General features: G+C 37.6%; 4 protein-coding genes and 1 long non-coding RNA gene across 12 annotated transcripts in view; 2 read left to right on the top strand and 3 right to left on the bottom strand.

The window, feature by feature from the left end:
• LOC108379226 (transmembrane protein 64) overlaps nucleotides 1–7,003 on the bottom strand; it is a 33,478-nt gene extending 26,475 nt beyond the window's left edge. For 4 of the 5 annotated variants that reach the window (XM_017635586.1, XM_017635572.1, XM_017635557.1 and 1 more), the window contains exon 1: nucleotides 2,367–3,643. In XM_017635586.1, the coding sequence (XP_017491075.1) occupies nucleotides 2,367–3,382 (1,016 nt within the window). In that variant the 5' untranslated portion in view covers nucleotides 3,383–3,643. Of the gene's footprint in view, nucleotides 1–2,366; nucleotides 3,644–6,667 lie in introns of those variants that run through there. The other variant, XM_017635563.1, reaches the window with a different exon arrangement.
• Nucleotides 7,004–10,890: 3,887 nt separating this feature from the next.
• LOC108379323 (uncharacterized) lies at nucleotides 10,891–12,687 on the top strand. Of its 3 annotated transcripts, none has more exons than XM_017635685.1 (4): nucleotides 10,891–10,904; nucleotides 11,254–11,419; nucleotides 11,504–11,667; nucleotides 11,732–12,687. In XM_017635685.1, the coding sequence occupies exons 2-4, from the start codon at nucleotides 11,268–11,270 to the stop codon at nucleotides 12,547–12,549; spliced, it is 1,134 nt and encodes a 377-aa protein (XP_017491174.1). In that variant the 5' UTR covers nucleotides 10,891–10,904; nucleotides 11,254–11,267; the 3' UTR covers nucleotides 12,550–12,687. The 3 variants fall into 3 exon arrangements, with proteins under 3 accessions (XP_017491174.1, XP_017491167.1, XP_017491161.1); XM_017635678.1 differs by lacking the exon at nucleotides 10,891–10,904 and adding an exon at nucleotides 11,099–11,176; XM_017635672.1 differs by lacking the exon at nucleotides 10,891–10,904 and having other exon boundaries at nucleotides 11,183–11,448.
• LOC108379347 (uncharacterized) lies at nucleotides 11,667–12,899 on the bottom strand. Its single transcript, XR_001849481.1, has 3 exons — nucleotides 12,708–12,899; nucleotides 12,221–12,639; nucleotides 11,667–12,142 (listed from the first exon to the last, which is right to left on the bottom strand). It is a non-coding gene; the product is annotated as an uncharacterized LOC108379347 (long non-coding RNA).
• A 490-nt stretch (nucleotides 12,900–13,389) lies between these two features.
• Nucleotides 13,390–17,262, top strand: ArfGAP3 (ADP-ribosylation factor GTPase activating protein 3). Its single transcript, XM_017635606.1, has 7 exons — nucleotides 13,390–13,765; nucleotides 14,015–14,338; nucleotides 14,594–14,740; nucleotides 14,903–15,070; nucleotides 15,130–15,407; nucleotides 15,471–16,066; nucleotides 16,133–17,262. Exons 1-7 carry the CDS (start codon nucleotides 13,673–13,675, stop codon nucleotides 16,276–16,278), a joined length of 1,752 nt encoding a protein of 583 aa, XP_017491095.1. The 5' UTR covers nucleotides 13,390–13,672; the 3' UTR covers nucleotides 16,279–17,262.
• Nucleotides 17,263–18,644: 1,382 nt separating this feature from the next.
• On the bottom strand, nucleotides 18,645–22,501 carry LOC108379354 (guanine nucleotide-binding protein G(s) subunit alpha isoforms XLas). 2 transcript variants are annotated; one of them, XM_017635708.1, is made up of 3 exons: nucleotides 22,247–22,501; nucleotides 20,953–21,117; nucleotides 18,645–20,847 (listed from the first exon to the last, which is right to left on the bottom strand). In XM_017635708.1, exons 1-3 carry the CDS (start codon nucleotides 22,323–22,325, stop codon nucleotides 19,898–19,900), a joined length of 1,194 nt encoding a protein of 397 aa, XP_017491197.1. In that variant the 5' UTR covers nucleotides 22,326–22,501; the 3' UTR covers nucleotides 18,645–19,897. The 2 variants fall into 2 exon arrangements, with proteins under 2 accessions (XP_017491197.1, XP_017491188.1); XM_017635699.1 differs by having other exon boundaries at nucleotides 18,645–20,862.
• Between the last annotated feature and the right edge of the window lie 1,495 nt (nucleotides 22,502–23,996).

Genomic DNA, 23,996 nt, shown 5'->3' on the forward strand with positions numbered 1-23,996 from the left:
AATGAAGACATACGAGCACCATAAAGGGAAGCCGCTGCTGATAATAAAATGAAACGTAGGCGTATTACCTGCCTGGGTATAAAGAGCTTCAAAGTTAATTTATTACAAATAATACCCATTTAGAAGAGCTTAGATTGCAAGTAATGATATTTTAATAAATCATTTTTATGGGATGCCTTAAATTCTGGCTACCATCAGTTGCCAAATAGAACACACGTTCTATGGAGTAGCTGGTTTGATACATTCTACCTTGATAAACTGTGTATTTGTTTTGTTATGTGAACGGTCACGAAAGCATAATCGGCTGCAGTATGCGATATAACAGAGGTTACTGAACTATTTTGACTTTACATAATTTTACACTCGAGTCCGACCGATTTATCAGGTAATGCCGGGGCTAGTATAGGCCGTTTTTGGCCGATTCTTGAATGAGGTATTGTTATAAACACAAAAAGCATTTGTTCTTGAAATGAATTTAATTCAGGATTTAATCGGCCGATTCTTTGCCTGAATATAATTTCATTTTAAGAACAAATGCTTTTATAAATGTGTACAATAACAAAAGAAAAACATAATGAAATAACTAAATAACAATACCTCATTCAAGAATCGGGAAAAAACGGTCGGTTCCAATTCTTTTGGCCGATACTAGTCTCGCCATCGTCCGATTCATCGATCGGACTCTATTATACATATTTATTAAATGCACCGATGACTAGTTCAAACAAGAGCTTATTGAGCGAGGTATGCAATCACTTCGTTTGTAACTAGGTCACTAGTTAATTCAAGCACTTGACCTGCAGTGAGTAACAAAATAAATTAGAATAGTCTAAATAGAATAATTGATAATTTCTACAATAAGGAAATTCTATGCATATTATATCATCCATTCGCTAGCACAATAGGGGCGGTCAATTTCAATTGTGCACATGATGGGTGTCAATTCTTACCCATCAGGTACACATGTCTTTATGCGTTTGTCAGTATGTATGAGAGTGAACGTTATTTATTTCATTTAATTTCTTGTTGATTGCTTTTGATAGACAGACATAACAATAAAACTGTTCGGTAGACAAATGATTATGGTAAACAAGTTGCGTGCGTGGTTCGTTAATCGGTGCATAGTAAAAGGGGAGGCGAGGGTAGTTGCGACACTTATTGCACATGAAACAAGTTACAAGTTGCATACATGAAAATGGAGCGGTATACCGCATGTATAGCGCGACATTTGTGCATCGTAAATATGTCTGAGAAAAAATGGTTTCCAGCAGTATATTGCAGTAGGTGATTTTACAAAGTGTTTAAAGTTAAGAAGGACAAAAAATGTTTTGCTTTAGTGGAATAAGACCAGAGTCGCAGGTGGCTCTAACCCTCTGCAAATATATTCTACCGTCTGGTGTTATACGACATTCCAAAACTCCTTACAAAGAAGATAGGAGGTACGTTTGGTTCAACAATATCGGTCATCTATTCCTCCGTTAGTTTCTATTATTATTATTATTTTTTTTTTGTGTGTTCCGACAGGGAAGGGGCGTGATGTATTATGAAACGAGTTTTCGTCATCCCTAGTCAAATTTGGTTTGGAGACAGACCGGTTTCGGCGTTGTGCCATCTTCAGTATCGTTCTCGAACAAAAAATTACAGTAAAGATGGCACAACTTTCGAAACTGGTTTGTCTCCCAACGAAATTTGACAAGGGTTGACGGAAAATGCTTCCACAATACATCTTAGCTTTTATTTCATTATTGCTGGGAAATATTGCTAATAAGACAGCCCTTATCGGTGTATTAACTCGAATCGTTACCTCCATCGATGAATAGCACGTTGCGAATCCTTTACAGCTGCATGTTTTCGGTAGATTTTTTCTTTTTAATTCATTTATTCTTAGCCGCTGAAATACCTATGTATACACGTAGACCACTAATTACGCGAGCTAATAAACTATTTAATAACTTACATCGATACATGCTTGTATGGATATATATGTTCAGACAAAAAAACCAATACATGTATTATTAATTATTTTTTTAGTAATAAAGGCGTTAAAATTCCTTGTTGGGATGTTGCCGATATAAACCAAGAAATGGCTATGATTAAAGGCCACGATAGCAGTAAAGGCAACCATCTACCACATCACGCATGCCAGGGCTTAGCTGACATGATACCATGTTCATTTGATCTTTTAGATAAATTATATACTTCCATAAAGAGCTATTACAATATTATGTATTTATAACATATTTAAGGACATGCTTAAGTACATATGTATGGGCAAGAGCGATAACGTCGCTGCATGGTTAAAGGGCTATAGAAAACTTATTATAGTAGATAAGTAAATGAATTAACTGTTGGCTATTAATACTCACTTATGAATTGGTATACGATGGCGAAAACTCCGTATTGTCCAATGAGCGACGGCAACCCCTACATTCGCACCAACCACGACAATGAGTACGCCTCTCAAAGCGCCGAACAAGTAGCCAGAAGTGAGCATTAGCAAGAAATATCCCACCACTATCGGAAAGCTAACTACCACAAATAAAGCTATCAGTATAGCCACTATAATCCATGGATTTTGCATTTCGATCCACAGTAAAAATTGCTTTGTATAGTCGCGCGTTAGATAAGCGAAAAACATAAACGCCGTAATAGCAACCAGCAACAAAGCTAGCCCAAATAAACATTTACGGTTGTGACTTAAGCGATTGCAAGCCGTATTGCGCGCTTTGATCGCGCCACGTGTATTACGCCGTAAGCTGGATGCATTGCCATTGCTACCACCGATACCGGCACTGCCAGCAGCATTAGTTGCTGACGGCATAAGTAGATCATGTTCATCATGAAAATCAACGACGGCATCATCATCGTAGTTGTTGAGCGTGTTGGATACTAGATCATTGTTGGATGACGCAGCCGCGTAAAGTGCGCTTCTGTAAGTGCTACTCGTTATCCCATCGTCCGTAAGGCTGGTGGCGATGCGGCCATTCAGGCTATCCTGCCTGAGCACAGTCGCTTTAGGACGCATGATACCGCTGTAGCTGTTACTTTTATGGAACGAGTTTAGTGGAAATGAGATAGCGCCTATTCGGGAAGTGTTTTCCAGCAGTATACTGTGTTCATCGAAGAAAAGTGCAGACGCACGAGTTGGCGTGCTATTAGTTGTGTGGGGGTCCTCGACGCGGCTTAGATCTGTAGCTTTCTCTTCTTCTATACCATGACTTTCGTTCTCGCCGTCAATTCGTGACCGCATTGCGTCTGCCTTGTGTTTGGCTACTTGGGGGAAGTAGTAGTATGTCGGCTTATTATTGTTGTTGTTTTGATAGAATGACCACTGCAGCCGATCGCTTGATGGAACTGAGTTGCGATTCACGGTCGCATTCATTTTACTCGATTATAAACTTCAATGCGAGGAGTGCATTCGATGTTGAGGACTTGATACTTCGTTGAGCAAATACATATGTATGTAAGTACATACTTATGTACATAAAGTGAAACAAAATTTCGTAAGTGCGTTGGATTGCATTCCATAAATTTCGCGGCTATTTAATATGAAATGCCTACTATCAATTGGTGTTATTTATAGAACGAAATCATGTCAATTTTTACATTGCACTCAATTTTTGCGCAAAGTTGTCAAAAATAAACACTTNATACTCAAGTACTACCAGTAGAGTACTCTACTGTCAAATACCTTTTACTCGCAGTAGTTGCGGAAGGCAAAGTAAATACTCTACGCGTGTTGCTATTGATCGGTAGTTTACGTACGCTTGCTGAAACTGGTTTATGCTTACTCACAATTGACCCGAACGATGAAAGTAGGGGATGGAAAGTATTTGCGCGGCGATCGGATGTCTTGTTGGGCCGTTTAAATGGAATTGCGCAGGAGTCTAGTATGTACATATATGTAAAACACATTCGCAGACTTCGCTGGCGTATACACACTCGCTTTGAAATACAAGTTTGTTGATGAGCACAATTCACTTCAGCGCCGCGCCTGCCGTGGCCTATTCATTTGTACTGCACGAGACGGCCCTGACGTTGCTTATATATTTGATGACTTTTGTTTTGCTCTTCACGGCAGTCTTTATTTCGCTTGTTTTCTTTTGTCACAATTCGTGCACAACAATAGAAGCAAGTTAAAAAAAAAAAATTAAAATTCACTTTCTTTTCACTGAGCAGCAGCAGCTAAATGCTTATTATTGAATCATGCGAATATCTTAAATAGGTATGTATATCTCTAGGTTAGAGTGAAAAGTTTCTAAGTCCCAATTTAAAAATTTTACAGGAGAGGAAAAAAACTTCGTATAGATATTTTCTTCAAGTATTTCACAAAACTTTGAATACAACAATTTGCCTGTTTAAATTAACGCAAAACTCTATACGAATCAGAGGAATTTTACTATTTTGGCTGTATCGAATTTTGGGAGCTTCTTTTGGGCTTAGCAAATATGCTATTCATTGATTATAAAAGAGAAAACAGAACAATGACCTTTTCCTTTTCGAAGCGATGTATTTTTAATTTTGGGAAATGTTTAGTTATTGGCCGACCGTTTTGGGGTTGGATGGCGGATGGGGAGGAGGTGTGGGCTCTAAACCCCTTCCATTAGAAAGGGGACAGTCCCACTTTAAAAAAAGTCGCCCTCCCCCTTCAGAACTACCCCTAAACCCCTAGGGAATCGTTTGAAAATGGGGGAAAACGGAATTTACCGAGGCAAACTGAGCAGTTTGATGGTAAATATAACCCAACTAACAGAAACCATGGGATTTTTGAATAAAAGGAATAATGTATCCCAAGTTGGTTATCGGGCGATTTTTGCAGAGAACACCTTTCTGTGTAGGAGACCTTCGGCCGGAATTAGGGATTACAATCCTCACTAAGTAGAATTCTCCATTCTGTGTTTCCGAAGAAGGGAGGCTGAACACCTTTTGAAGAGAACACCTGTCTGTGTAGGAGGCCTTCGGCCGCACTTAAGGATTATAATCCTCACTAAGAAGAATTCTCCTTTCTGTGTTGGCGAAGAAGGGGGACTGAACACCTTTTGCAGAGAACACTTTTCTGCGGAGGCGGCCTTCGGCCGTACTTAGGGATTATAACCCTCACCAAAGAATGTAAATCTATAAGAGGAGACAACACGTTATAATTTTAGCGAGTGTGAACATCAGGAGCGTGCCTTCTCATTTCATCCAATCACAAAACGCATTTGGGCAAAAGAGAAAGCACGCTCCTGATGTTCCCACTCGTTACATTTACGTGTTGTCTCTTCTTATGGATTTACGGTATTTGCCCTCACTGAGTAGAATTCAGAAACCGAAATGAAGTAATTCGTCAAAGTTTCGCGTACAAATTGAAATGCACCGTTATACTTAGAAATATAACCATACCTAACTCCTCAAAGAAGCCACGGCGACTATTACTACGTTTATACGCACGCATTATTTGCAAATAACAATTTGCAAATTGGTAAACTTTGCCGTTTAAACGCCGATTTAATTTTTTTATTTGCAAATAACTAAATCACGCAAATAAGTATTACTTAGTGGTACTATTTGCAAATAAGCGCAAGACGCCGCCATCTTAGGTTTATTTTCTTTTTCGATGGTCATCTTATTGCCTTTTTGTAATCAAGACGTTGCCATTTTTAACTTTATTTTCCTTTTCGATGGCCATATTATTGCCTTTTTATAATCAGGTAATATTAAAAAAGAATTGTTCACCATCGAATAAACAGTGAGTTAGGTATTTGCAAATTATTTTTATTTGCAAATAGCTTGCGTGTAAACGTAGTAAGTGAATACATATATTCCATAAAAAGGTTTTTATTTTTAATGTTTACTGGTTTATATCTTATTTTCTTTTGTCTCTCATCCTTCTTGCATATTTTGGGAGTTTCACAGCTGAACTCCGACATTTAATTTGCATATGCAACCGAAAGACACAAGCGTGATTTTCAAAGTGTTCGCTTTAATTGATTAAAATAAAAGGAATAACAAAAGTTATAACTAATATAATAAAGTGTAAATTGAAAGCGAATATAAAAATATATTGATGATGTGGCTACTTTAAGGAGAATGGGAGTGATTAATGAATTTTACATAAAAGGGCATATTTAAATCCGAATTTTACAAATAAATTAGTGGCTTAAAATTATAAAAGTAGGTGTTAAAATGTGTACACCCTTGACTACAAGCGTGTGGAAATGGAATTTTTTTTTGGATAGGGGACCCCTTTGGAGGGAATAGCCCGAAATAGTTGGGCCTCCTACTAAGAGGTACTCTTAATTCCTCTAGCCTCCTGTATCAATATATGAGTTCTCATAAAAAGTGGAATTATCAACTTTTCACTGTAAGCCAGCGAGATATGTATGTATTTACAAGACCAGAAAAGGCATTTTTTGCCAATTTAAGTGATGCCGCAGCGTTAGATTTTCTTGTATGCTACAATTCTTTCCTTAGCTGATTTTGTAATGTAGCAATTACCTCAAAGCGATTGCATGCAGAAATTGCACTGTTTACCAATATACACATACATATACATACTTGCATCTGCACTCAAAACACAAACTCCCGTTGTTATTCACTTGCATTCACTTTTATGTATAAGCATACTTTCTGCGCTTTTCACCCAAAATTACACGCTTTTAAACAATTAGCACATAGTATGCATTACATATTTCTCCTGGCTGATCATCTTTAACCTTTTTACAATGCTCACGCAACGACAAAAACGACTGCAGCTGCCTGAAGGATGTGTAGATAAATTCCTCGCTAAAGTAATCTGCTCCCATGTAACAATCTAGTCTTGTTGTTGTTATAGCGGCTACAAACTATAGTCTTGATTAGCCCTTCTCTAAATAGTGCACGAATTTCTCGATTTATTGTTTATACATACATTTGTATGTTTTAGTTCATATTGCATATGTAATTAATTTTTTTTTTTCGACCACAATGTTATCACTTTTCCTAGCAATCCTAGATTTCAACCGTCATCGCCACCTTTCTGCATTCGATTTATTCAAGCCACTAAATTGACTTTTGCTGTTTGTTGTTGCGCTTTTTCGCGTTCCATTGGTGAACAGTGTTGCCATATTTTATTTTCAAAAAAAGGAATTCTCTGGAAAAAACTGTATTTTCTACATTCCATTTCCTGAGTTCCACCGGAAAAAAATTCACTTTGAAGCTCTTCATCCATCCGTAGAAAATACATGGAAACCAAAAGTTAAAAGTGAACCGGTTTGGGGAAAAGGAAACTCATGAAAATTTTGAATAACTGCAACATTCAAAACCGAGAGGATTTTTCGAATATTAAGATTTTGTAACTCTATGATTGGGATACATCTGAAGCTCTACCCATAATTGCAACGCGATCGATGGTTAACCGCTGTCAAAATTAAAACTCACAAAGGCATATGGAATGGTACTTTTACATACAAATTTAGCGTTGCGTTTGCATTAGCGTCGCTTCGACAGCTGACTATAAATACATGCATTTATATCAAAATCTCCACAAAACCATAGTTGGGTAAAGCCAATGCAAAAGCAAAACAGAAAGATGGCCAACTCTAAACTTTTCGCGTGCGTTGTTCGTCAGCTGTTCCAACTGATGTGATTTGATTATGTGAAATAATTTTCCTTTTTAATCAAATGCCGTCAAGAAATATAGTTTTTAATGCAATTATTGATATAAAATTTTCAGTTATCTGCCGCTAGTATAAACAGATGGCAGCGTTGATCCGGATCAACTCGTTAATTCGGAGTTATCTCGGGAATTAACTGCAGTTGATCCAGAAGAAGTCCTAGAGCTAATTCCCAAACTTAACTCGGATCACGGGAATATTGGATGACAATACTGACCGAAACTCAGAGAGCGTAATATACAGTGAAAGGGCAAAACTAGCATGGACATATACCTTTTCATCGGTAATGTAGTCACCATACTAAATCAAATAGGAATCCAATTGAAATTGAGTTAAGAGCGAAATACACCACACAAGCGGTTTGACAAACCAAGCGAAATTTCCCTTTGCTTCAAGCCATTTGTGCTGTGTATGGGGGTGTTTGAAGGTTTGACAAACCGCCGTCAAACCTTCAAACACCCCCATACACAGCACAAATGGCTTGAAGCAAAGGGAAATTTCGCTTGGTTTGTCAAACCGCTTGTGTGGTGTATTTCGCTCTTAAGGACTTATTTGAATTAATACGGTGAATGCATAACCGACGACAAGGTGGATGTCCATGCTAGTTTTGAATTTTCTTCGTGTTCTACGCTCTATGAGCAAACAAATACACAAACAAAGCTGCCAACTACTTCATCCGCGGTAGCCGAGTGGTGAGGGCTGCGCATAACAAGCCTGTAGGTCCCAGGTTCGATCCTCGGTTGGAGCGATAGCCAAAAAAAATTTGTTTTTATTGTTACTTAAATTTTTTTAAATTGTATTTGATTAATTTACTTAATTTTACTTTATTTGGTTAATAGTTAATTTAAGTTTCTAGAGCTAAATTTTACTAAAAAAGTCAAAGACAACTAACTAAAACCACTTTAAAAAATATAAAATTTATAATTTGATGAATAAAAATAAAAAAGCTAAATGAATATTGTATTAGCCGCAGGACCCGAACCTGCGACCACGCGGCAGGTAAATCCGCATTCCTGCCGTCTGTCAAGGCACAATTTGATAGGATCAATTGCTGGGCTTTTACCACCGTTCGCTGTAATTCCGGGCAGAGCTTGACTCCTTTTTATTTATAAGAGGAAATGCTGCATCTCCATTGCCTCTTTTTCTTGTAAAAATTTACTTCCAAAAAACCACAAGACATACTGCCTAATCCTGAGTTTCGCCCAAAAAAAAATTCACCCGAAAATTTTTCATCCGCCTATAGTAAATACATAGAAACTAAAAGTGAAAAGCGAGCCGGTTTAGGGATAATGAATGATGAGGCTGATATTTTACACTATTTTTTCTCTGAAATCTCTCTGAAATTATCACAAACCTGCATAAACACAATTTCACGAATTCAATTATACACGAAAGTTAACCATGAATTTCGGCATCATTTCATGACCTCGTGAAGTGCTACTTAACTAAGGATATGTGGTGGCATAACCATGATTTAAAACACTAGAAATGATACGTAGATTTGTTCAAATATAAAATAAGTGCAAATAGAAGAATCTTAAATGCATTAAACCCAGTTTTAATATAACATGGACCATTTCCTGGTACCAACGGCTTTTGCACATTCAAAAGGAGGGAAAAAATATCACAACCCTACTGTTTAGTTTCTCGCTAGCACGCTGTTACTTTTTTAAAACGCTTCATTCCGTTTTCCATTTTTAAATTCATGAAAAGAAGAATTCATAAATTTTGCCGCATAAACGGAGTATGTATATCTCTCCATCATGATTTGAAACAAGAGGTAATCGGGAAAATTTTAAATCTATGTTTAAAAAAATGAAACGGCAACACTGGTGTGAAATAAAATAAAACCAAGAATGATAGAATAGAAGAGTGTTCGCTGCACCGTGAAATAAAACATCTGTTTTGGTTGTGTTCACTGCAGTGTAGATGCTTTTCAGGGAAATGGGATGTAGGGGGAAAACGAACGGTTTGACTTTGACGATTTTTAAGCTGATGCCAGGTAAAACTTTGCGGCGATACTTTGTTTGAACCGCAAGAACAAATATACCAATTGAATTGTAGAATGTAACTAATTTTTTACTAAGTACCTGTAAATAGTATAAAGTACACAATACTCATATCTGTAATAAGAAAATTTTGAGTCATTTGTTCGGATTTTGAGGAATTTTCATTTGTTTTTGAGGAATTTGGTAATATTTTTGTGGCAACACTGCGCAGAGGATCATATGATCCAGGGTAGCCAACTCATTTTTGAGAATTCCCTCTTTTTGAACGAAATATCGTAAAAATTCCCACCCATAGATATCTCCTTACTTACAAAAAAAAAAAAAAAAAAACTTTTATTAAGGTAGTTAACAAATTAAGAATAAGAAATATTTATGTAGAAAATATTTAGATACATACAATGGTCGAAAAAACTTTCTCTCACCAATTATTATTATTTTTTTGTTATTTAATTTGAGTTCTTTTTTTTATAAAAATATAGTTTATTCCTTATTAAAAACCGTATAAAACCAAGTTTCAGACTTCGTGCAATATTAAAAAAAATTTAACAAACTTTCGTAAAAATTTTGAGCTTTTTAATTGGAGTTTCTATAAATATTTTGAGTATGTAGTTTTGAAGCCCACTCAATTCTAGAATAATAAAGTGCAAGTTTCAAATGGCTAAAAATTTCCGTTTTCGGATTTTTTCCTAAGTTGTTGCGTTGTTTTATCTATATAAAAATAAATAATGTTCATTCGCTATATGAAAGCTAATGCAATGAAAATTCTAAAAAATCAAGGGTAATTTTTAGCCATTTGAAACTTTGTTATACTAGAATTGAACGAGCTTAAATTCCCATTGACCAGCCGGCTGAGACCGAATCACTGATCAAAAGAGGGATGGCTTGTGAATACAATTTACTATGTGTTCGTTTTACGAGCGAAATGGACTATTTTGTATACTATTACTCCTTTTAGTAGCAGAATGGTAAATTTTTGCTGTAAATGTATACAAAGTAATTCATTTACCGGTACGTAAACCCGAGTCTGCCTTACCAGGGTGCCATGTTAATCAAAACAACCCAAAATTTTTCTGTGGCGCAGAAATCTGCGGAATTTAGATTTTTCCGTGTCAGCTGATTTCTTTCTTATATAGAATGTCGCTACTTCGTCAATTTTGTAGATGGTAAACAAGTTATAAGCTCCTATTCAAAATAAGTTTAAAAAATAGTTAGTTTATGTTTAATAGCATCTATTGTAGCACGAAAAATTGTAGTTGAAAAGGTAAGTTTATGAAATTGATGAGTGACAACACTGTAGTAAGCAACACAGAGGGCTCCAGTAATCGACAAAATTCTGCGTATACAGACAGCACTTAAGTATAAGTTCTGCGTTCTTGACTAATTTCACCTTTAACAATTTTATGTTCACTTAAATATCGTACAATTAAGGGCGATTGAACCAGTTAAAATAAAGGTATTTATCGAAAGAAGCAACACTGTTTCTGCTTATCTATTGAACAGCTGATTTTTCTTCTTTACGATTTTACCTCTTTCGTAATTATTATTATTACTATTGTGATTTGTAATTTTTAGCGAAAAATGATGAAATTTAATTTTTTGCAATTGGTTAGTCAATCCATACGAAATGTTGCTAAGCCACAATTGTATTTGGCAACAATTTCAACAACCTCCGCATTCAAAACAGAAGCACAGGTTGACGTTGTGTTACAGCAATCAACCGGCAAAACGGGGTTTCCAAGTTACACATTGGAGCAGCAAAGGAAAATTTTGGCCATTGTGAATAATGATAATCAAGAGATTTTAAAGTAAACTAATATGTATAATTCCAAATAAATAATTAGTTAAACTTGCCGATTTCAGTTATGACATTGCTAAAACACGTGCCGCCAAATTGGCTACATGGAAAAAACGCCATGGACCTCTGAAGAATATAGAAGACATACTTTTGATTGAAGGTTTTGGAACGAAGATTGTGGAAAAATTCTATAGAAGTATGCTTGAGGGTAAATGTGACGAGAGTGGAGGTTAGCAAACACTTTTTATATTCTGTCCCAATAGGTTTACTTCTAAAACTTATAAACTAAATAGCCTCACGCTCAGCGCGGCAACGTACCGCAGGCTTCATCACACCAGTAGTTGATGCTGAACATCGTTCAGAAATACGTTCCTGTGTTTCAATACGTATCGGAGTGTCCAGTGTAACATGGGCACGTTTAGAACTGCCTACAACAGAATGCTCAAATGAACCTTGTAACTTGACGCATTGGGAGCATCATGAAATAACAGAGAAAAAACTGCATTTGTCTGATTTGGTACAACGACTGTTGTATATTGATTACCTTATACCGAACGCCGATTGCTATATTTTCGAAAATCCGCAAATGGCACAGGTCAGTAGTAATCCGGGTAGCGTGGATCAGCAAAACATCAGCATACAAAAGTCTCAAGTATCGGCTATTATGGCGTATACATTATGCGCACGTGGGAAACTTGTCGAAGCTATAAAAAGTGGAAAGGAAAATATTGGTGAAAATGAAAAGAAGTCTGTCGATATGAGACCGAATGTTTTCTACTTACGTCGCTTCCTCACTGCCCGTCTGTTCAGTCAACTAATCGGTACGGAACGTGTTTCTTCTGAAGAAACTATTTTGCATATGATGCGCACACATTACAATGCACACGATTTGTTCGAGGATGAGGTAAAAGAAGGGCTTGCCAAAGACCAATCATTACCTCTTCAAGGCAATGTATACTTTCCTGTAGCGCTTCGGGAAATGTTTTCGCACTCAGGACGCTATCAACGTGAGTTTCTAGGCCAATCGCTTTTACTGAATTTGGCTTTTGTGCGTTTGGTATTGCTTCAAGATAAGAATAGTATTGCAGCTGTGACACGTAATCAAAATTAATTACAAATTTGAAGAATAAGCTGTTGTGATGTCAAGTAAAGCTTGAAGTTGTTCCATGCCTTGATGTGCTGTAGATTTTAATTATAACGACTGTATTAAAAGAAGAAATTGTTAAAAGCAACTAATATATTAAACCAAGTAAAACTATTTTAGTTTACCTTTTCACTCTTTGTTACTTGCCAAAGTAGTGCAAACCTTGCAAAAGATCCAATAATTTGCGCAGTACTGCCAGTTTATCACAACATGTTTGCTTAAAAGAACACGGAACAAAATTCCACTAGCCCTAGCAACGCTGTTAGCTTGCGATTTGACAGCACTCAACAGCTGTCATTTTTCCAGTGCATTTCATAAACAGTGTTGCCGCACCCAAAAAAAAAATTTACCAAAATCGTAAAAAAAATTTACAAATCCCGTTAAAATTAAGCAGGGTTTGAAGTGCTGACTGCAAAATAGCGTAAGCAACACTTTTTTGCTTTTTAAATCAAGCAGCTCTTAATAATTTTAATGCATTTGCAATTGCTTAGATACGACTAACACTAATAAATCAGCAAAAGCAGACAGCAAAAGCGAAAAAAAAATGAAATCATTTGCTTTAGCTTATAGAGCTGTTTGTTTTTGCTTGCACAGTCAGCCGAAGCAACCAGTTTAGAAAAATTTGCTGTTGCTGCAAGCAGTAAGTTTAGTGTATTCTCATTTTTGCTTTTACGTTTTCAGACTCGATGAAAAGAGAAGGCCCGCTCCCGATGATCACACTCGCTACAATTGTAACGTGTTCTTTTCTTATAGATTTACGTTCTTTGGGCAGGGCAAAAGTAATCAATTTTGTTTAAATCTAAGCGAAACGGCAACGCTGTTCCCAAAAGTCACAAACGTGGAAGTTTGGAAATTCATGTCTTTTTCACATCGAGAAAAACACGTCAAAATTTCATCAAGGAAGTAAATTGTAAGAAAATATTTGCAAACGCGTGCCACGACGTTAAAGCAATGAAATAAAACGACAAACCCACTCAAAATATTGCCAGAGACGACATTATTGTAGAATTCTGGTGAATTAACCTAGGCGAAAAACTCTGTGTAGTACTCTTTGGTGAACAACAGAAAATAAGTGGTCAAAGGTGAATTCATGATTGGCACCATGTCCAATTCCGCTGCAGGCCCAACCAAACAGGATATTGAGGCAGTGTTTCACCGCCTACGTGCCCAACCTGCCAATAAAGTAAGCACATACATAGTATGCTGATAACTAAAGCAACAACAAAAGACACCTGACTGGTGTTTTTTTTTTCTTTACAATTGGTAATGATGACAAGTGGCTAATTTTGAAGATGAAAATTTAAATAAAAAATCGAACTTATTTTCCCTGCCGTATATTCACTGCGAGAAAGAAAGCTTAGTACTATTACAGTAGCTTAAATTATTCCAAGCAATAGCCGAAATTTTTTGATTAAATTAACATTCTCTATAGGCTTGTTTTGACTGCTCTGCGAAGGCACCCACTTGGTCATCAGTTACATATGGCATTTTTATATGCATTGATTGCTCTGCAGTACATCGCAACTTGGGAGTGCACTTGACTTTTGTACGTTCTACAAATCTGGACACGAACTGGACTTGGTTACAGTTACGTCAAATGCAGCTTGGTGGCAATGCGAATGCAGCACAGTTCTTCAGGCAACATAATTGTGTTACCACCGACGCCCAGCAGAAGTACAATTCGCGTGCGGCCCAACTGTATCGTGACAAGTTGGCAGCTATGGCACAGCAAGCAATGAAAGTGCATGGCACGAAGGTATGCAGCAAAATCTGATGGGGAAAAGTGTTACAGTTCATTTTTTGTAAATTTACTTTTTTCGTATTGTTTGATTGATCTTTTATTACTAAACTTAACATTTTTAAATAGTTTTTCGCAATGTTTATGAAACGATTTCCTTTATTCTACTAATTGCATACGTAAAACATTTACTACTATACATATACTTAACACACCTATATATGTATGTGTGTATGTTTGCTGTTTACTGTACTGCCTCCCTGGCACATATAGCTACACCTGGAGAATACTGCGGACAAGGCCGATGGAAACGAGTCAAAATCAACCACTGACGCTGAGGAGGACTTCTTCGCAGAGTGCATTAATGACAATAATAAGAAAACACTATTCGAAAACAATAACAGTGAGCAGGAAGTGAAGGTAAATAGATAGTGAAATACGTACATATAAACATACCTTTATGCATTTGTAAGCATGTGAATTTGCACACTACACTAAGCTTTGTTATTTACTAACTGTCGTTATTGATTTCTGACAGCGTATCGTATTTAATGTCTAAAAATAAAAAAAAACTCGTTTCAGCTGGACATTCTACCAAAAGCCATTACTCCGACGCTTTCTAACGACAAACCATCGACCGAGTCGCTTAGTGGAGGAGCTCCTAGCGTAGACTTTCTGAATTCCGTTGTACCACCGACGGCTGTTACACCTTCTATAGGCGTGCGAAAGATACAGCCAAAAAAATCAGGCGTAAGTATTTTAAAAATGTTTATAGTTTTAAAAGTTTAATCGTTTCTATAATGCTGCAGTTGGGTGCTCGCAAAGGTGGTCTCGGCGCTACCAAGGTGAAGACAAATTTTGCCGAAATAGAGCAACGCGCAAATTTGGCCAATCAATGCAAGGAAGCGCCGATAGTGTCTGATAAGACCAAATCTGCTGAAGAGGAACAAGAGTCAGTGGCTAGCATGCGTTTGGCATACAAGGATCTATCCATTCAAAAGAAACGCGAGGAGGATAAATTGAAATCCATCGACCCAGCTAAGGCAAAACAAATGGAGCGTCTCGGCATGGGTTTCAGTTTGCGCGGGTAAGCAGTTATCTCATAGGTAAATTATAGGCTTTATTTATTTAATCTTCTACTTTTATGTAGAGCGGATGTCTCACATTCAGCCCTAAGTGATATGGAAACTATAAAGCAAACGTCTGCACCCAAGAATGGACCATTACAAAACAAAAGTTCTAATATCGGCAATAGTGATGATCTAGCAGACATTGATAGCGTTTTTGGCGAGTACTCTTGTGCGCTATATATCGACAATATTGGCATTGGTGGCGGCCGCAGTGGCAGTAGTGCCGGCAAAAGTTCGAAAATAGATAAAAGTGAGCTGGAAATGATGGGTTTTGAGTCGATAGAGTCAATTGGTGGTGGACATTCCAATATAACATCGATGTTCGCTGGTGGAGATGGTGATGCTAAGCCAACAAAGACTACAAAGCCAGCGCAGTCTGCTGGCGCCTATGCATCTAAGTCACAATTGAAAAATGTCGATGATACATCGGCGCAACAAAAGTTCGGCAGTGCAAAGGGTTTCGGTTCGGATCAGTTTTTTGCCAACGACGCAAATCAATTAGAAAGCAGGAAAGCTAACTTGTCGCGTTTCCAAAACTCTGATAGTATATCATCATCGGAATATTTTGGTGGGAGCAGGAACGGACCTGACGGGTTGGGAAATCGTGATTCGAGGGGTATGTACGAAGGAGAAAATAAAGTAATATAAATTTACGTAAATTAATTAATATACGATTTTCCAGGCTATGCCACCGGCGTCAACTTCCAGGCACCCGATTTGGATGATGTTAAGGAAAGCGTTCGACAGGGTGTACACAAGGTTGCTGGCCGCCTGAGTTCGATTGCAAATGATGTTATGTCATCGATTCAAGATAAATATGGCTACTGATAAAAAGTGTCTGGGCGTGTTGTGCTTAGACGCGGTTTCCATTTATTATACATGATTAATATTTTCGCTTAAAAGCGTGCAAAGAAGCATACATTATTGTTCAAGTTGAAAATGAAAACAAAGGAAAAAGAGAAAAATTCATTTATAGGCCTTTAAATTCCAAAAGAAAAACAAAGACATTCAAATATGTATTTAAAATAAATAAAGCACAGCAAAGAAATTGTTTTCTAAACTGTCCAAAGACACTCGTAAACCAACCAAGCGCCCATTTACGCAATTAAAACCAAGAAAAAAAGAAATGTTGTATAACTCCTTTTAAATGCCATCAGACCTAAACTAATTCCGCGCCATTTGAAATTTCATAAAAGTGCTTATAATCCTTGAGCCACACACTTTTGCGATTACCCTCAATTTTGATTTTTGCTTACAGCTATCAATCGTAAATGAGTAAATACATAAGTCTCAATAGGCGCTATTTTCGAACGTATTTACCAACTTGTTTGCAAAATAAATTTCAACGGTAGCAATGCAATGTAGAGAACACCATTAGTGTATAAGATGAAAATCATATGCGTACATATTCAACAATACCATACACATACATATATACGAGATTTTAAATCGATTTCTTTTAATTAAAAAATTATTTCAATTACCAACTGCTACGAGTATCTGTATAATTTTGAGCTTGGCCACCAAAATTGGACTTCGAAATTTTTAATTACACGTTTTGGATCTTCCACTTAAATCCCTTTCTCTTTTTTACTTTTGTTTGTTTATCTCTAAATGCTCGAGAGCTTTATATATTACAAAGGGGATACATTTTTTACACTATACTAGAAAAGTTAAGTGTTATTGATTAAAATTAATTTTTGTGAAATATTTTATGATATATTACTAAATTATATACATACATATGTACATAAATGTTTGAATAAAAATCTTCTGAAATGCATGTATACTAAGGATAAAGGCAACACTTTGAATTCAGCTAAAGAAAATTTAGGCTAAAAATAAAAAAATCCCGTAAAGGGAACAAATTCACCTCTCCAGGAAAATTCACCTCTCCAGCCAGAGACAACTACACCACAACTCTACCTCCATTAGATGCAACACATGCAATGGGTGGAGCCACCTCCGAGTTTTCTCAGGCCTTACGACTCTATGCAGTGGACCACACTTATACGTGGCCCCTTGCTGCAAAAATCGAGCTGCCTCTATGGCACAACAGAGTCCGCCGAGCAACTCATCACAAACACAACCGCACCACAACACAATACAATAGACAACACCACTGGCACAACAGACCACACCACCGATACAACTGCACCACCAGCCACGCCAGGATATTCCGTAATGTGACATCAGTCAAGTGCAACATTTGCCGTGCTGGTCGGTCGCAAATTCCAAATACGACGTCGCCCACTATCACCACAGGGCAACAGCCTCTGCAGCAGCAAGTACAGCATATGGCGCCCCGGCAACGCACCTCATATTCCAATAAGTCTCCCTAGGCACACGAAGATTCGTCGGTCGGCACGGAATATTAATAACTGCGGTCCAAGAGACGAAGCTGCATGGCAATTCAACATTCTAAACAATTCGACATTCTGCACAATGAACGACGACACACCCACAAGGATTATGGGCAGCTGCTGCAGCTCGCCAGACCTAACAATAGTCAGCGCTGGTCTGATAAACAGCATATCATGGCGACCTATGCTGACTTTAGCATCAGACCATCTGCCCATAGTCATCTCTATTGATAAACCAGCCAAATTTGCTTTCGCGGATCACCGGACTTATGTAAACTTTTCTAAAGCTGACTGGAAAGGCTTCGCGGATATTACTGAAAACACCTTCACTGCCCTACCCGCAGCAACCGACGTTTACGTAGGTGAGCGTATGTTCTGCAGGATTGCCACTGCTACTGCAGCCCGCTTCGTTCCAGCGGAATGTATATCGGTCCGAATTTCATTACTGAAGCGGCTGTACTAGCCGATGAGCGTGACAATCTTCGTCAGGCCGATCCCGGAAATCCCCGTATCAGAGATCTCAACTCGGAGCTTTGGCAACTTGTGAAAGTACATAAGCGGAAGAAATGGGAAGAGTATCTGAAGACCTGCGACTGAGTAAGCTTTTGTCAACCGATCCAACTCCACGAAGCATGTTGAAGCAGTTGAAATAGACTCTAGAGCCCACGCTTCGTCGGACCCGGAGTGATACGCGAGCTATTTTAGCCGGCAGTTCATACTGTATTCTCCGACGGATAAGCCAAACGTCGTGTGACCAGAAGGCTGCACAAACGCGCCTCTTGTTTTCACCAGCCGTGAGGTAAGGGTAGCCATCAGGAAGGCGAAAGCCTCCAAAGCCATTGGACCCGACGGAATTTGCATGTTGATACTGAACAATTTTTGGTCCCGCTGGAGTGGATTATTTAACTACGGTCCTCAACCTGTCATATAAGCTATAACTTTTCGCTTGAAGCAGTGGATCCCCAACTATCTATGCGATCATCGGTCGAATTCCAAAACATCAAATCCAAACTATTAAAAAAATGGTCCCGAGGACACTCTTTGTTTGCTGGTATCGTTCTCTTTCGATTATACTTTTTGGGCAACGTGTAAGAACAGACTACAAGTTACCGACATTCGCCGAGAGAAAATACCCACCTCTACGAACTTTCAACGTGTTGCATGGTAAGAGCTTCAGTTGCCTAGAGAGATGCGCGCAATGGTCTAGACACTGCAGTAAGTCTGATCTTCCCTTATCCATATTCGACCCGGACATACTCATCATACCTACGCTATATGAAGGAACCACTCCTAGACTGGCGAAAAAAGTAGTCGTGAGACTCCAGGGTTGCTTTAAAGTTGAAATAGCCAGTGCTCCATAAAGTTTCGGATAGAAGTTCCTGTACATTTCGAGGTTGTTTTTCCTTATCCACGCTGACCTCGCAAAAAGTCGACTTTCACAGCTATGTTTCTCAATCCCATCAATACTGGCAGTCAGATTTGTGAGAAAAGGGGGAGATCAATGTGTGATGTGAGCTTCGGTAAAACAACTCCTTTGGATGCGTACTCTCAAGCTTCTAATGGATGATGGAACCTCGGACCTCAATTTAAAGGAAGAAATTTATGCTTTTTTGTCTGACCAAACTTCCTTCGAAGAAGTCTCTCGTTTATTTCATGGCAACATTAATGGACGTGGCCGTTACGCCCTACATTAACCGCTGATAATGCATAAATGCATTGCAAAAACTTAATAAACCTAATGAACATTTCATTCTTTCGGAAACAATGTGTGTTTTTTCGCTTTGGAGATTTTCTCCTCTGGTTTACCCCCCAAACTTTCCCTAATCTACCGTTTCAGCAAGAAAACTCATTAATTTTTAAGGATAAAAGATTTTTATTTGTCAGTTTTTGTTTTTTTTTTGTGGGGTCGTCGTGTACAATTGGGCTAAGAAGGTAAAAATAAAAAATAATTATTAATAGAAACAATTGTTAAAAGGGTTTTACAAGTAATTCGTCGTGGCATTACATTATCAAGTCATTTGCGTTGCACTACTGGGTAATGATATTACAAATTTTTTAAATTCTATTTCATACGCGACAGATTTTTAGTGACGTCTGCTGGGGCGCAAGTGAGTGCGTGCTTGTTCAGGATTGCCATAGGCGATGGCGTGGCTAGTGGCGGCACCACCCTCACCAGTGCTGAAGGAATTGGCAATGGCAATGGCTCCACCGGTAGCGCCACCGAAGTCGACGGGGAAGAAGGTACCAGCCGGCAGAGGCTTAGCCTTTGAGCAGCCGGCGCAACCAGCCTTCGCGGGCTTTTTGGCAATTGGACGGCGAGCAGGCACCTTGGGAGCGACTGGCACTGGAGCGTAAGCATCGTCGCTTTCCTCGTCGACATCGTCATCATCTTGAACAGCCACAGCGTTCTCGGCATCATCTTCGGATTCGGCAGCTTGTTCCAATTCAACGATGACCTTCTTCTTGGCTGGCAAGTAACGTCTGGCGGGCTTAGCGGCAACAACGGGCACAGATGGGGCAACTGGTTCGATTGGTGCTGGAGCAGGCAAGTTAATGCTCACGTCAATACCCTTAGAAGCTGAGACACTGCCGGCAACAGGAACTTCGGACTCGGCCGCACCGGAGACACCAACAGTAACGGTGGCAGCACCAGCATCAGCGCCGGCGGCACCGGCAGCGGGGGCAACAGGTTCAGCACTCCCGACCTCAGCAACTGTGGCAGCTTCACCAGCAAAATTGTGCTCAAGATCAGCGCCTCCAGCAACATGACCAGAAACTGGAACATCGTAGCTATATTCGCGGGCTTCCTTAGCTTCGTCGTCGCTCACCTCAGCGCTGGCAGGATCCAAATCAACCTGGACGGTTATTTTGTGTTGTTCTTCTTCAGGCACAGCCACGGGCCCAGCGGGATAGGCTTCAGCAACAGAGTGGGCGACATGGGCACCAGCAGCGGCAATAGCATCCTCTTGCACTTCGCCAGAAAAGCTGGCAGCTTCAACGGGAACAGAGGCAGCGGCAACACCATCAGCGGAGCCTGTGTGAATACAATCTTTATTGGGCGTTTATGATATATTCATAGAGGTGGTGGATAGATGAAGGTGTTGCAGGTAAATGTCAGAAACGGAAGCGTTTAACTCACCCTGCAGATAAGTGCCGGTAGCGACAGAATCACCAGCCACAAGCGCGGCTGCAGCTTGATGAGAGCGGGCATTACCGTACGAGGGTTGCACGTAACGCATGAACATCATGCGCTGTGGAGCGGCATAGTATTGAGCCGCAGCGGGCTGTGGGTAGTAGGCCAACCCTAGAATGGTGGTGATGGCAGGGGAGGAGTTGGGAAAGATCGAGAAACATTATATGTTAGTATTTTATTTTATTTTTAATTAATCGTGGAAAAGTAAAAAAAAACATATATTTTTTTTGTTTAAAGAAAAAGTACATTTTACTTTTCACGCATTTTTAGTAAAGTAAATTATATTTATTTAAATAACAATATTTTAAATATTACGTTAAATTAAAAATTTGTCGTTTTAACACAAAACTAAATAAATTTTCAAACCTATTTTTAAAATATTATTTAAACAAAAAAAAAATATGTTATATTATTTTTTTTTTAATAAACGAAATTTTAAAAAATCAATAAAAATATATATTTTTTCAAAGCAAAAAAAGTTCAAAAATTTTAACTTTTGCAAAATGTTGAGAAAGAAGCACAAAAACATCAATTTTTTCCAAATAAATGTAATACAATTTTTCAAAACAAATGTTTAGCAAATATGCATTTATATATTGACATAAATTTTTAGCCAGTAGTTTAAACTAAGATATTTTTGAATGTGTAGAAATGTTTATTTCAGGAGCCTATTTTTTCGAATTTTTTTTTTTCGAAGAAAAATAGTTTATAAATTTTCTAGGAATCAAATAAAAATTTTAATCCCCAAATACTAGATTTCTCTTAAAAGCTATGTTTATTAGTAAATTATTTAATTTACTTTACAAGAAAAACTTGAAAAAAGCAGATATATCTTTTTAAAATTCTTATAGCAAAATACTAGTTAAACTAGTTAAAAACTATTTTTTTGAGAAAAATATTTAATTTACATTACAAGGAAAACAATTTAAACCAAACAAAAGTTTAGAGATTTTAATTTTAATCAAAGTACATTTTTTGCAAAGTAAAAATAAAAATCAAAGCAGTAGCTAAGAAATTTTAAACGAAAACAGCTATAAAAATGCAAATATAGACGCAATTTTTTATAATTTTTTGAAAATAAAAAATATCTGGACTTTTTTGAAAAAAAAAAAATTAATTTTACTAAAAACACAGCAGTTTCCAAAATAAGTTTTTATTTTTAATTTTACACCACGAAATTATTTAAAATTATTGTTTTTAACTTTTTTTTTTTTTTTTTTAATTTATCAGTGAAACATACTCTTTTTGGCGGGCAAAGCCTGACTGCAGGCCACTAAGCCGCAGATCACAATTAAAGCCAGCGTTGCGTTGAATTTCATTTTGTACACTTTCAAGTTTTTGTTGTTGTTGATAAGAAGTAAAAGCACAAGCGAATGCAAAACAGTTAACTTTTATCCTTAAAAAATGGTGGAATAGTTTTTATTTTCAAATCGAATTAAAAATGTTCACTTCACTCGTAAGACGCGAGAGTTCGGAGCTAAACTTTGCACTTAAGTTTCCACCAAAGAAGTGATGTCTTTCCAACGATGCGCGTTAGATTTATATACGAAAACGGGCCGCATACAAATATGTATACGAAATAGGCAACGTGCCGCAGCGGACATTGTATGAGCAGCTGGACAGTGGGCGACAAATCAAAAATGCGAAAAAAGCAATAATCGAAATCGTACGCGATTTGTTAGTAGTAACCAAGTGGAACGCAGTTTTTGTTTTATAATTTTTCGTCAATTTTGTTTTTATTTTATCGTAGAGTAATTGACAATTACGCTACTCCTCCGGCTGTGGTGGAGGACTATTTAGCATGCAGGCAATGTTCTCGGAGTCGGAATCGAGCGTCGCTGCGTTATTGCCCGCACACCGCCTACCAGTAGTGGCAATTGCTGCTACCGATCATACGGCAACAACAAACATTATCGGTAGACGAGTGAGAGTACGATCGGCGATATGTGTGTATTCCATGTTCATGCGTCGATTTTTGGTTTTGCGGCAACGCGCCTGCGCTATTAAGGTTGGCGATTTTTGCACATGCTTGCGCTTCTACCGTCAACCTTGCGCTTGGTTTTGATTTCTACAATTTTGCGTAGATTTCATTAAAGCAAATTATGTCCACTGGGAATTTTTATTAACTACTTTGGCGGTATATTTAGAGTATTTAATATTTTTCCTTATTATACATATGTACATACATAGAGTTTTTATTATAATTTTCAATATACTAATCTTTTTTTTTTTGCGTACTCAACAACTATCTACGAACCATGATAAAAACATAGCAAGGTGGAACCGTTCTCTCAATTTGTCGGCCATGATTTTTTCTTGAAGTTTGCCAACATTTTAAAATCATATAAAAGTGCATGGTGTAATAATAACAAGGTGTTGTCAGTAACTTAACCTCACTTTTTCGGCAGGTCTATTCCGGTCACGCATTTTAAAGTACTAGAAAAGGTACTAATTATTTACTACCTTTAATCCATTGTTGCATACTACTTCAAATTAAATGTAGGAAAATATATAATTACAGGCTTATAAGCCTGAATATATGTTTGTATCGGCCGCTCCACGCAGCTTGGACATATATTGTAACTTTAAAGAAGTAAAAGCTGTAAAATAAGGTAATTTCCTATAAGATTGTAAATGATTTTCTAAATAGATTAAAACACATAAATATCGATAATAAAAGCGAATTCCTAATTTAACCATGCAGCCACTCTATTCTAGTGTATCAGTAGTTCATTTGGCTCAATATTATGACAATGCAGCAAAAGTTATTTAATATAAAAAAGCGCCTTTCCGTACGATTTTTGTGTACGTTTTTTTCCATTGATAACCACGATATCTTTTATTTTTCTACTTTTTGAGGACAAAAATTATACAAATCCAGCAATTTTAAACATTAATATTGTTCTGAAAACACCAAGTTCCTTAAAAAACGCGATAAAACGAATTACTAAAATGGAGTATTTTAGATACTATTTCCCAACGAATAGTAG

The sequence above is a fragment of the Rhagoletis zephyria genome, unplaced genomic scaffold (genome assembly GCF_001687245.7).
Source record: "Rhagoletis zephyria isolate East Lansing unplaced genomic scaffold, Rhagoletis_zephyria_1.1 Rzeph_scaffold_00122, whole genome shotgun sequence".
NCBI lineage: Eukaryota > Metazoa > Arthropoda > Insecta > Diptera > Tephritidae > Rhagoletis > Rhagoletis zephyria.